Genomic DNA, 12903 nt, shown 5'->3' on the forward strand with positions numbered 1-12903 from the left:
AGATGAGACATCAGTTTGTATTAGCAGACTGTAGACCTTTATTAGAACAAGCATATCTCATAGCTGTGAGCAAAGCGTTAAAATTTATCAAGCTAACTCACACCTTTTCCCTGCCATGAGAAGGGAGAAAAAGAGAGAGAAAGCCTCTTATACATGTATAGGATCAGTTGAGCAAAGTATTTCAGTGAACGATTCACTGAGGCTATAAACGTTTGCAAATTTTAAGGCACTGCAGGGCAGGAGGGCTTTTGAGGGGGGAGGGCTGTGGTGAAGGGGGCCGTGGTGAAGGAAGCCCTGACCCCTCCTGCCCCCAACACATATTCTCCCAGCTTGGTTCCCTGACGTCCAGGGCAGGCACCCAAGCACAAAAAAGGTGAACACTGATTATTCATTATCCTCATTCAGACATCAAATGATCCAAAAATTTTCACCGCGGGCTCCTCCCACCCTAACTTATTATAAGATAAATTACATGTTATCAACTTGCCATGGCACTTCATGTAAATTACCCCTTAATAAACCAGATTTTTATGAACGCCTTTGTGCACTTCAAAAAGCCCCTGGGTGAACCACAAAAGAACTCCCCGATTTGTTGGAAGCATTTTTGCTGTGACCTCGAGGGCTGACCACGTGGGGAGAAATTACTTTTTAATACCCAGGGGACAGGAGACTCCAGTGCCCCCGAGGCCGCAGTACCCGTGCGGGTTCTTGCTCAGGTACTGCTGGTGGTAATCCTCCGCGTAGTAAAAGGTCTGTCCCTCCCGGATGTCCGTGGTGATCAGGCCGAAACCATGCTCCGACAGAACCTGGGGAGAGAAAGGGGCCATCAGGACCAGATGCCGGGGATCCTGGGAAGGAGGAGGGGCGGGGTCGGGACGGGAGGAGCAGACACGTGGTCCTTGGGGCCTGGGCTCGGCCACCTCCCGGCTGGGTTTTCCTGAGCAAGCATCTCCCTCCCTGTGCCTCAGGGGTCTGGGGTTTCAAATCCAGGGTTTAATTTGTTTGTTTTCGGGTTCTGTAATGTACACTCTACCCTCTACACCAGCTCTGCCCCCAAGGTGTCGGGAGCCCTTGTGTGGGCCCTCTGGCTGCCCTGGGGAGGAGGGGTCCCCCAGGGGACTCACTGCGGCTGCAGTGGGAGGGGGTGGCAGTGTGGCCTCTCTGCCCCCGCACGGGATGGACAGAGCATGCCCCCTCGCTGGTTATGGTTCTGGGCAGCAGGGACCCCTTCGGGACGCCCTGGAGGGCAGGGGCCACCTGGAGTCTGGGCTCTGCCCCTCCAGTCTGGAGCCTGGGGAGTGAAGTCAGGGGAGGATGTGGCCTGAGGGCCAGGTCGGCTCCTTGCCGCCCTCTGTGACCCAGTTTAAGGCCTGGTGGCACCTGCTGCCAGGGAGAGGAACACAGTAAACACCAGTGGGGGAGGAGAGCCCAGCAATTTGGGGCAGGAGACGTATTAAGAAATAGACATTGTTCCCTGTGGATCTCTGCCTGTTTCCTCTGCCTTCTGGATTTCAGCTGTGCCCTAGTTCTTTCATGGTACAGGCTGCTCAGGGTCTCTGAGCTCAAGGCCACAGAGACTCCACCAGGGTTCACACATTCCATTTTGGATGGGGGTGCGAGGCAGAATTCCAGCTTGTGTCTTTAGAAGGAAAGAGATCAGAATCTGACTGTTGTTGGTCCATTTAAGATGAAGTTGTCAAACTGGCCCAGCACGAGAAATCCAATTTAATTTTTGGCATGAGTCACTGAAGATCTTCCCTGGGGGCTCAGATGGTAAAGAATCCGCCTGCAGTGCAGGAGATGCAGGTTTGGCCCCTGGGCTGGGAAGATCCCCTGGAGGAGGGCATGGCAACCCACTCCAGTATTCATGCCTGGTGAATCCCATGGACAGAGGAGCCTGGCGGGTTAGTGTCTATAGGGTTGCCCAGAGTTGGACACGACTGAAGCGACTTAGCAAGCATGCATGAGTCACTGATGCATTCTTCTCTGAGAGCCTTCACCTTTCTGCTGGATCTCCTGCCAGTCCTCTGAGCCAGAATGAGGCCAGCAGAGGATCTGATGCCAGGCAAGTGCAGGAGGTAATGGAAGGGGCCTCATGAAGGCTTGTGGTTTGGACCCTGCACCTCAGAGGCAGGCAGTTTCCTTACAAGGGTTAGAAAGGAGAATGGGGAGCCATTCTGACATCGGGACAATCTTGTAAAGGAACAATTTTCAAGGGTTTACCACGTGCCACACTCTGTGTTAATTTCAGCTTCACAACAGCCATCTTAAGGAAGTAACTATTATTGTTGGTATTTAAGTGTGTGTCCAGTACTGCGCTTTGGCCCCTGATGTCCTCAGCTTGCCCTGCTATTGCACAGGCTGCAAGTCGAAAGTGAAAGTGAAAGTGTTAGTTGCTCAGTCGTGTCCGACTCTTTGTGACCCTATGGACTATAGCCTGCCAGGCTCCTCTGTCCATGGGATCCTCCAGGCAAAAATACTGGAGTGGGTTGCTATTCCCTTCTCCAGGGATCTTCCCGACCCAGGAATTGAACTCAGGCCTCCTGCATTAGCATGCAGATTCTTTACCACCTGAGCCACCAGGGAAGCCATGGCTGCAAGTCAGGGAACTGCATTTCCCAGATCCTACCGCCAGCGGCCCCAGTCTAGATCCCACCAATGGGAGATGTGCACACGACCCCTGGCAGGTAAATCCAAGGAGAAGCCGCCACCCACCAGGTATAGCTGTGAGATGGGCACAGGAGAGGGCACAGAGTAGACCTGGGGCTCCGTCAGCTCCTCCTGAGAACCATGGGCTCTTGTGCTGAGGACAATTACAGTCATCACAGTGATTCTAGCAATTTCTGTCGCTTTTTGGCATGCCCAGATCTAGAGGTGCTGTTCCCTGACCTTCACTCCAACAGCCTTTCAGATCATTCTGGAGGCACCAAATTCTCTTTGTAAAACCACCCCCCTTAAAATATCTCAAACATGTTCTGCTTCTGTGATGAACCTCAGCCAGTGAACATGGCCTTTGGTGCCAGAACTGTTTGCAGGAACCAAAACCTCCCTGCGCATCAAGACCAGGGTACTGGTTAACCATCCTGAACAGACTTCGAGTCAAAAGTGACCTCGTCGTGAGTGCAAAGCACAGTGGTGCCCCATCCACCGTGTGTGGTGCCAGGCACTTACTTCCATGGTCACTAAGGTTTGCCTGTGAAGAAGGACCACTGACAGGCAGCTGGCTTTGCAACATGAGGTGGCTGTGGCCAGGGAACACTCTGGGGTATGGGGTGTGTGCTGTGCTTCAGGCACCACTTAAGAGCTTGTGAAAGAGAAAGATGTGAGGCTGGGGCCTGACAAGCCTGGCCCAAGTTCAGAGAACCAGAGAGCTTCTCGGACTGACTTCAAATGTTGACACTAATGTCCTGTCTCTTGTAGCCAGAGCCAAGTACCGAATCTAAGGTTGGACTCTGAGGGTCCCAGACTTACAAGCAGAGTTCACGCCCTCGCCAGTCTGAAGCTCAGCCACAATGGCCAGATTTTGATGCAGGGACTCTGGTCCCCACTCAGGAGGTCCTAAGCTCCAACACGAGTCCCCATGAGCCGAGGTGACCTTAAATTCTGACCTGGCACCTTTCACTGCCAAGGCCACGATGGATCGCTCTGGATGAGAGTCGGCTTGCTCTGAGATCTGAGGATCTCAGACCCGGGCTGTCCATGCTCACTCCCCTTCCTGGCTCATCCTCTCTGTGGGTCAGCTCCTCACTCACCATCCAGCCGGCATGGACCCCTCTCCCTCACAAACGGCCACCCTCCTGGCACAAACAAGGACAACCTTCACAAGGCCCTGGAGCTCACAGCCGCCTTCTCCAGAAGCTTCTTTTCCCAAAGGCAGGGAGCCAGTGGCAATGGACGCTATTGCCCAGCCTCTGAGTGACCCCTACCCACCACCACCTAGAGGGCAGAGACCTTCAGGAGCTGCAGGGAGGCGGTGTGGGGAGGGAGCCGGCAGTACCAAGCTCCACCACAAGATGGCAGACACCACACTCTCATTTGAGAGGAGAACTTGAGAATAAATGGCGATGAAAACCCACCAGAGACAGAACCACATGCTGCCCTCCTGCACTTCCTGTTAGACTGGGACATCCTGGCCATGTCTGCTCTAGGGTGCAGGTCACCCCCGCGCACTGGGCCAGCGGCCTCTGGGCTGAAGCCTCACTTAGCACAGGGCTATCCTCAATCTCCATCTGAAATTGGGGAGTGAGGACAAAATTGCACAAAAGATACTAGATGGAAAGACAGAGGAAGGAGGAAAACGAGAAACCCTGCCTCGTCCCTGTTTTCCCTCCTTCCGAGAGCCCTGGCCCTCTGCTTCCTCAGCTGCATCCTTAACAAGAGCAAGTCACTGCCCCCAGCCCCTCCCAGGGCCTGCCTTCTCTGAAGGGTACACACTCACACACAGACACGGGCACACACACACACCAGGGCCTACCTCCTCTGAGGGTACACACACACACCCACACATATGTCACAGCCCCCTGCCCCTCCCAGGGCCTACCATCCTCTAAGGGGTACGCGCGCACGCACACACACACGGACACACACTAAAGAGGCATGCACACACACACACGGACACATACACACACACACACACATGCACACACAGATACACACAGGCACACAGACACACGCCAACACATGGACACACACACGTGCACGCACACATGCACCCTCACACACGGGCACACACGCACGCACCCTAGAGCATAGTCAGTGTGCTCTGATGAGCATCCAGGGTCAGGCACAGACGGCCCCCGGCGCCCTGGCACATGCTGACTCCATGGCAGGCCTGGCCCACTTTCCCATCAACGCCCAGCCTGGGGGAAAGGAGCCCACCATCTTGCCCTCGGTAGGCAGGCCTCCACCTCCACTCCCTCCCACGCATGCCCTACCTCTATGGCTGCACCGCCCGTCTCTGCGGGGCAGGAAAAAGAGGTTGGGGGATCACAGAGCTGGGGCAGAGCTCCTGCCCCCAGCGGGCGGCTCCAGCCCCAGCCTGCAGAAGAGGTGGCCAGGCGTTCCCTTACAGATCTTCTGCCAGTGGGAGTGTCCTGGGCCCAACCTATCTTTCCAGGGCTGCCGGTAGGAAGCCTTTCCTTTAACAAAATGAGTTAACACAAGACCAGTCTGCTTCTGCAACCTGCTAACAAGTTCACTGTCAGCTTTGACTCTCCCAGCGTCTGGGGCTACTCAGCCTATTGTGAGGGAAAGACAGACTCTGAGGCCACCCTGAATGCCTGCCTGGAGGCCACAGCAGTGCAAGCGCTCTGGAGCATCCACAGGCGGGGCCTGAGGAGGACAGATACAGAGGCAGAGAAGCGGCCTCAGTCCCAAGTCCCTGTACTCAGTGTTTCCAAAGGGCTTCTCCATACACTCTAGTCCACGAAGAGGAAACAATTATTTCTATTATTTCTCAGTGGAGGACAGTAAAGCCCAGGGAGAGAGGAGGCTTGTCCACAGCCACTCACAGCTGAGCTCTGATGAGAACCTGTTGTTGTTCAGTCACTTGCGTTGTGTCTGACTCTTCGCGATTCCGTGGACTGCAGCCTGCCAGGCTTCCCTGTCCCTCGCCATCTCCCGGAGTCTGCCCAAGTTCATGTCCATTGAATCAGTGATGCCATCCAAACATCTCATTTTCTATCTCCCCCCTTCTCCTCCTCCTCTCAATCTTTCCCACTAGCAGGGTATTTTCCGGTGAGCCAGCTGTTTGAATCAGGTGGCCAAAGTATTGTAGCTTCAGCTTCAGCCAAAGTATTGCAGCTTCAGCATTTTGGAATAGTCCTTCCAAAGAGTATTCGGGGTTGATTCAGATAAGAACGGATTCAGATGAGAATCCGTCCCCTGACTATTTCCAGCACTGCTGCAAGAACACCACAGCCAGATGAAGGTGCTACCCCCAACCCCTTAGGAGTTATTTTAAAATCTTCCAAAAGAGACCTAGGTGCCCATACTTGGATCAAACCCCCCCCGCCCCGCTCACATCCCTGCAACTCAAAAACATGCAACATATTTCTTGGTCATCTCACTTATTTTCTTTTAATTGTGGTAAAATCCACATAACTTCAAGTTCTCCATCTTAACCATTTTTAGGTGTATCTTAATTTCAATCACAGTTTAAAGACCCAGTGAGAAATGGCTCTGTTGCCAGTGAGAAAGTCACCAGGAAGGGAAGAAGGTACCTGCAGTTCAAACCTCATCAGATGCATATGTTTTAAAGCCTCACGAAGCCTGATCCAAGCAAACCCCACCTCCTCCACCCACCAAAGGAATTCAGCCATGCGTTCGGTTTTTATGTAATTATTTGGAACATGTAAGTGTGTTTCATGTTATGATCACTTTCAAAAGATATTTTCATGGGAAGAAATTAGTGTCCTAGAAATGAAATCCAGTTTTTGATACTGAACTCACAGGAAATTAGGGGCTGACTTTTAACAAATCAACCACAGACTGCTGCCTGAGGCCAATCAGCTCTGCCTTAGATGGAGAAAAAGGCTGCGGGCGGGACCAGGAGACCCAGAGGCCGGCCTGTACTCCGCCCTCTAGTGGCGGCAGGGAGCATGTACAGGCACAGCCCCTCCTCCGTTCCTCCTTTCCTTTTCTGAACGGAGAGCCCTTCAGTTTCTTCCAGATCTCATTCCATCGAATCCTGTGCTATGTTTTCATCCTGCACACACGTGTGCGCACACACACCGTGCACGTTTATTAAGCTCAGTCAGTGCCAATGCCCAAGTCAGCAGTTTTATTCCACTGGCAGCTTTGGGCTGGCCAGATTGCCATCAATCAAAACTTTGGGGGAAAGGATATAAAGTGACTGGCACGGCTTTTAAATAAAACTACTATGAAGAAAAACACCGTCTTTTCTGAACTGAGCAGAGGCACGCATGTTTGCGGTTCAGCACCGCACAAGTGCAGGTACAACGTGGGGAGCAGGTGTGCCGTTGCCCACAGTGGTTCAGCTCCATCCACAAGGAGGAGGGGACAGGCCGACCGCCTCCAACGTCAGAGAGGACCCTGGAGTGACAGGGGTTCTAGGTCCTGGAACCATGGACACCCCCATCTGTCAGTGACCGTCAGCACTTGAGAGGGCAAGTGGAAGATCCTGGGAGAGCAACGATGTGCCACGGACAAGGAGGATGCTCCATGGGGCTGAAGCCTTCATGAGACCCGGTCAGAGCTGCCCTGACCCTTCCCGGCTCCGGGAAACTAAGGGAGTCACAGGAGACCAAGAGGTGACATAATTAGATCTAATTCGGTCCATGTACCAAACCTGCTTATGCAAATGGTGGTCTCTGGATGGAAGGACTCTGGATTCTCAGAATAGCTGACCATCCTTGTGCTCTCTCCTTCTCTAGATTTTGCAGTTGGGTCGCACTGTCTGTGGTTTCGTTATCTAGTCCTCTCTGCCCCTCTCACCCTCGAGGTGAACCGCGAGTGTCTTCTGACTCGCAAGGAGGTTTTTCTTGGTTTGCGACACAAACCGAGAGTGCTCTGAGCTGAGTTCAGTCTCTGCAGAGGTGGGTGTAGGCAAGGAGTTCAGTTTAGCCAGCAAGGATTCAAAGCTTTGCCCTTGGCCCTCAGAGTGTCGACAATGGGCCAGCAGCTGGTGAGAAGTGCAAAATACGGCCGCCTCCCCAGACCTGCTGAATCAGGATCTGTGTCCTAAAATCCTCTCCAGGTGATCCATGTGCATAGACTTGAAAACGTCTACTCTAGGGGACAAACTTGGCAGACTGTGTTCACGGTCGCCAGTGTCACTCCTGATGTTGAGTTGCCTATGTGACTTGCTCTGACCACTAGGATGCAAGTGGAAGGGACCCTTGTCATTTGTGGGCACAAGCCCCCAGCACCGGCGTGAGCTAGAGGGCATGGCAACCCACTCCAGTATTCTTGCCTGGAGAGTCCCATGGATGGTGGAGCCTGGCGGGCTACAATCCATGTGGTCCCAAAGAGTCGAACATGGCTGAGCGACTAACAGTTTCACTTTCACTCTGCCACGGCAGCAAGCGTTGCTGCAGCTGGCCCTGGTGTGAGGGCAGTGACAGCCTGGAGCCGAGTCCCCACAGAATATTTCATTTCCTCTATCACCGACCCTGGTCTTCCCTGGTTTGGGGTGTGAGGCTGAAAGATCCAGGAAGACAGACACGCAAGCCCATCGTGTGACTTTCCCGCAAATAAAGTTTTTGAAACTCTTCAATTTCATTTGATAAACTAATTTCAGCGATTGTGGTGTGGTGGACTGTGCTAGACGCTGGGAACAGAGAGGTGAACAAGACAATCTCTAGAGCGGGAATCATGACAGGCATGAGAGCAATTACACTCTAAGTGCCCTCTATGTACGTAGTAGATGCTGGCGAGGCAGGACTGAGGAGGAGAAGTTCCCTGAGTTCAAGGAGTTTATGGTTTAGACAGGGACGAGGATGGGATGGCCTGGGGGTGCGGAGCAACAGTTAACGCCCCTCATGGTGACAAGATGGGCGCCCCACCCACAGGCTAGGGAGTGCAGAGGACCACCATCCACCGTCGAGAGGTCAGGGTTCTGCTAGAGGGGACGGGTCATACACACGTGTGAAGACAGGGAAGAACGTGCTGGAATACTAGAGGTGCAGAGTCTACTGTGGCCGTGGAGGAGGGCCAAACCAACCCACTGGATGGGGTGGGAGGAATCTGAACGGGACTCAGCTCAACAGCAGGAAGAGACAAAAGCAGATTGCCGGGGGAGGGATGTCCCTGGTGGTCCAGTGGCTAAGACTCTGCTCTTCCAATTCAGGGACCCAGGTTCAATCCCTGGTCAGGGAACTAGATCTTGTATGCTGCAATTAAAGATCCCACATGCTGCAACTAAGACCCCACATAGTCAATTAAATAAATAAATATTTTCTAAAACTGTCTTTTAAAAAAGCAGGCAGAGAAAGAGATCTTCAGAGCCATCAAGTTTATGGTCTACTTTTTTTCTATTCGCTCTCATTTAAGGTAACTCAGCCACATACTCTCTGTCCATCCACTGCCCTGTGATCACAGAGACAGGCAGGAACACTCTGCAGGATGAAGGGATTCATGTGAACCCAGGCAAAGCTGCCAGATGCCTCTCAGGTTCACCTGCCTGGCTGCAGCCGTGGCTTCAAAGCAAACTGAGCGAAGGTGGGGAAGGAGGTGGCTATTCATTTTTCCGCAACTCCATTGTCATCTTTCACCTCCCTGCACCTTACAAATTCCAACCACCATTTCCTGGCTCCTTCCTTCTTCCTTACTTTTGTGCGTTGAAAGGAGGAGCCACACAGCAGGTTGGACTGGGTGCAGCCCTGGCATGGAAAGGGAAAGCTGAGTTGATCAGTCAGGCTGCAACCCCAGGGAGGAGCCCAGAGCTGTGTAGCTGAAATTTGCCCCTGCCCACTGCACTGGCTCTGGTTTCTGCAGTGCCTCCTCCACCCATGAGGTTATTGTTCACTCGCTCAGTTGTGTCTGACTCTTTGCGACCCCAAGGACTGCAGCACATCAGGCTTCCCTGTCCTTCACCAACTCCCAGAGTCTGCTCAAACTCATGTCCATTGAGTCAGTGATGCCATCTAACCATCTCATCCTCTGTCACCCTCTTCTCTTGCCTTCAATCTTGCCCAGCATCAGGGTCTTTTCTGAGGAGTAGGCTCTTTGCATCAGGTGGCCAAAGGATTGGAGCTTCAGCTTCAACCTCAGTCCTTTCAATGAATATTCAGGGTTGATTTCCTTTAGGATTGAGTGTTTTTATCTCCTTGCTGTCCAAGGGACTCTCAAGAGTCTTCTCCAGCACCACAGCTCAAAAGCATCAATTCTTTAGCGCTCAGCCTTCTTTATGGTCCAACTCTCACATCAGTACATGACTACTGGAAAAACAATAGCTTTGATTATATAAACCTTTGTCAGCAAAGTGATGTCTCTGCTTTTTAATATGCTATCTAGGTTTGTCATAGTTTTTCTTCCAAGCAGCAAGCGTCTCTTAATTTCATGGCTGCAGTCACCATCTGCAGTGACTTTGGAGCCCAAGAAAATAAAGTCTGTCACTGTTTCCATTGTTTCCTCCACTGTTTGCCATGGAGTGATGGGACCAAATGCCATGATCTTAGTTTTTTGAATACTGAGTTTTAAGCCAGCTTTTTCACTCTCCTCTTTCACCTGTGAGGTCACTGACATCAATCACACATTCAAGGACTGCTGGTTTCTCTTTCCTTTTGAATCTGCTGGGTTCAAAAAGGAATTCAAGTGACTTTTCCCATATGAGTTTTCCTTTCATGGCTTTTCGTTTTACAGGAAATGGATCTCTCTCCCTCTTCTTTCTGTCTCTCCTCTGAATCTCTCTCTCTCTCTCTCCTGAATATATCTCTAAGGGTTAGCATCTGCTTTTTCACATCTGAAATCAATTAACGACAACCTCTGTTTTTGTTATATCCTTAGTGTTTGGTTTACAAAAGCATCCACTTGTCACTTTTCAGGGAAGTCAAGGACACTGGCTTTTACTTTGTGGATAAAATGCAAATTTCATTAAAAGGAAAGATCCTTCATTCTGAAAGGTTGAATAGAAAAGAACTTAAAGCAAAAATGCCAGCTGCTTAAGTTTAGAACATTGAGTTCTGCAAAGCAGAGGGACTTTTCTGCATACCACCATTTCTCGTTTATGTATGAGCTTCAGGGATTCAGAGTGACAGGAAAGAATATTCATCCCAGTTTGCAGTGCAGACAGTGCAGCCAACCATCCTGATTTGCCCAGGACCAGGGGTCTCTGGACTTCCCTGATGGCTCAGTGGTAAAGAAGCCACCTGTCAATGCAGGAGACGTGGGTTCCACCCCTGGATTGGGAAGGTCCCCAGGAGAAGGAAATGGCAACCCACTCCAGTATTCTTGTCTGGAGAATCCCATGGACAGAGGAGCCTGGCAGGCTACAGTCCATGGGGTCGCAAAGAGTCGGATACAACTTAGCAACCAACCAACCAACCAACCAGGGGCTTCTCAGACTCTGGAGTTGTCAGTGTTAAAACTAGAAAAGTCTAGGGTCAGCTGGGCTGGCTGGTCACTAGAATTGTAAAATGTATAAAAAAAATTTGTGTCGATTACACTGCAAGCACTGGGCAGGCTGGGCAGCTTGTTTCACCCACCTGGGCCTCTGTTTCCCCAATTGTAAAGCAAGAGGATTTAACTAGGCGATTATCCTCCTGTCACCGCCAGTCTGTCTTTGAATCGTGTGTTCCTGAGCCTTTTTTAAACTGTGCTTCCCTTTTTTCATTTTGAAGTTGACCTCTCAGTGGTTTTTAGTATAGTCTCAGAGCTGTGCAACCAAGACTAATATTTTTCAATTCTGTTCTTCAGACTGGACAATTCCAATTAACCCAGCTTCATCTGTTCATTCTCTCTTCTGCCAACTCAACCCCTTTAGTGATTTCTTTTTATGCTTAAGTTATCATACCTCTGAATTTCTATTTAGTTCTCTTTTCAGTATAATTTGTATATCCTTGTTAATATTCTTTATTTGGTGAGCACTGGTCTTATATTTTCATCTCTTTTTTTTTTCAAATTATATTTATTTAGTTTTGGCCGTGCTGGGTCCTCATTGCTGTGTGGCCTTTTCTCTGGCTGCAGTGAGCAGGAGCCTATTCTCTGGTAGTGATGTGCAGGCTTCTCACTGTGGAGGTTTCTCCTGAGCACAGGCTCAGTAGCCGTGGCACCCGGGCTTAGCTGCTCCGAGGTTTGTGGGATCTTCCTGGGTCAGGAATTGAACCCATGTCTTCCGCATTGGCAGGAGGATTCTTTACCATGGAGCCACCAGGGAAGTCCTCCTTTCGTTTTTCAGTCATGGTTTCCTTAGGCCTTTGAGCATATTTATAATAGCTAATCTAGAGTCTTCGTCTAGTGAGTCTTACGTCCATGTTTCTTTGTCCCATAATTTTTTCCTGAAAACTAGCCATTTACATCAATATAGCGGTAACTGAAAATCAGATGACCCTCACTCTTGGTTTGTTGCTGCTGCTGCTGTTCGTTTGTTCACTGACTTCTTAGACTTAATGATTGGGCACAGGGTTCCTTACATGTTGGGAAGAGACGTCCACCCTTTGGCCCTGCGTGTATGTTGAAGCAAACACAGCTTCAACATGACAGCAGTTTTAAGTTCTGCCTTTTTTCTCTCTCTCTCCTCTTACAGGGTTTTGAGGTCAGCCAGAGGCGGGTGAGCAGGGCCTTCTCAAGACGTATACATACCACGGTCTGGCCATCCAGTCAACAACTGAAGGACATCTGGGTTGTTTTCAGTTCGGGGCTATCATAAATAAACCTATGAGTGGCCGGGACTGCTGGGTCATGTGGCAAGTGTACACTGAACTCGATAAGAAAGTCCCAAAGGGTTTTCCAGACTGGTCGTACCATTCTGCATTCCCACCAGCAATGTTTGAGAGGTCCTACTGCTCTGCATCTTGTCAGCACCTGGTACTGCCATTATTTTTTAATTTAGTCATTCTGACTGGTGGGTAGCAGTCTTCCAGTGCAGTTGTAATTGGCATTTCCCTAATGAACAATAACATTAAGCATATTTTAATGTTCTTATCTGCCTTCTGTATATCTTCTGTGGTGAAGTGTCTGTTCCAATCTTTTACCTGTTTTTGAAACTGATTTATTTGTTCCTATTGTTGAGTTTTGAGGATTCTTTATATATTTCAAAACTGAGTTTTGATTTCAAGTGCACAACCTCTGCCCTGAAACCCTGCTGTGCTCCCACTGAGCATCTTGGCTCTCTATCTGTAAGGTGCTGTTTCATATTTTATTTGCATATGGTATCTATATCTCTCTATATAAATATATATCCACATATACACACACAGCTCCTTAAGCAATTTTCTTTTTCAA

At 50.4% G+C, this 12903-nt stretch overlaps 1 protein-coding gene and 1 non-coding gene across 6 annotated transcripts in view; one reads left to right on the forward strand and one right to left on the reverse strand.

Moving 5' to 3' along the window:
* Positions 1–14: 14 nt before the first annotated feature.
* The window catches only part of MSRA (methionine sulfoxide reductase A), a 389493-nt gene continuing 376604 nt past the window's right edge, over positions 15–12903 (reverse strand). For all 5 annotated transcript variants that reach the window (XM_081496028.1, XM_081496038.1, XM_081496004.1 and 2 more), the window contains one exon: positions 15–806. In XM_081496028.1, the coding sequence (XP_081352154.1) occupies positions 642–806 (165 nt within the window). In that variant the 3' untranslated portion in view covers positions 15–641. The remainder of the gene's footprint in view (positions 807–12903) is intronic.
* TRNAG-UCC (transfer RNA glycine (anticodon UCC)) lies at positions 8767–8838 on the forward strand. The gene has a single exon. It is a non-coding gene; the product is annotated as a tRNA-Gly (tRNA).

The sequence above is a fragment of the Giraffa tippelskirchi genome, chromosome 1 (genome assembly GCF_054371585.1).
Source record: "Giraffa tippelskirchi isolate mGirTip1 chromosome 1, T2T-mGirTip1v1.2.pri, whole genome shotgun sequence".
Taxonomy (NCBI): Eukaryota; Metazoa; Chordata; class Mammalia; order Artiodactyla; family Giraffidae; genus Giraffa; species Giraffa tippelskirchi.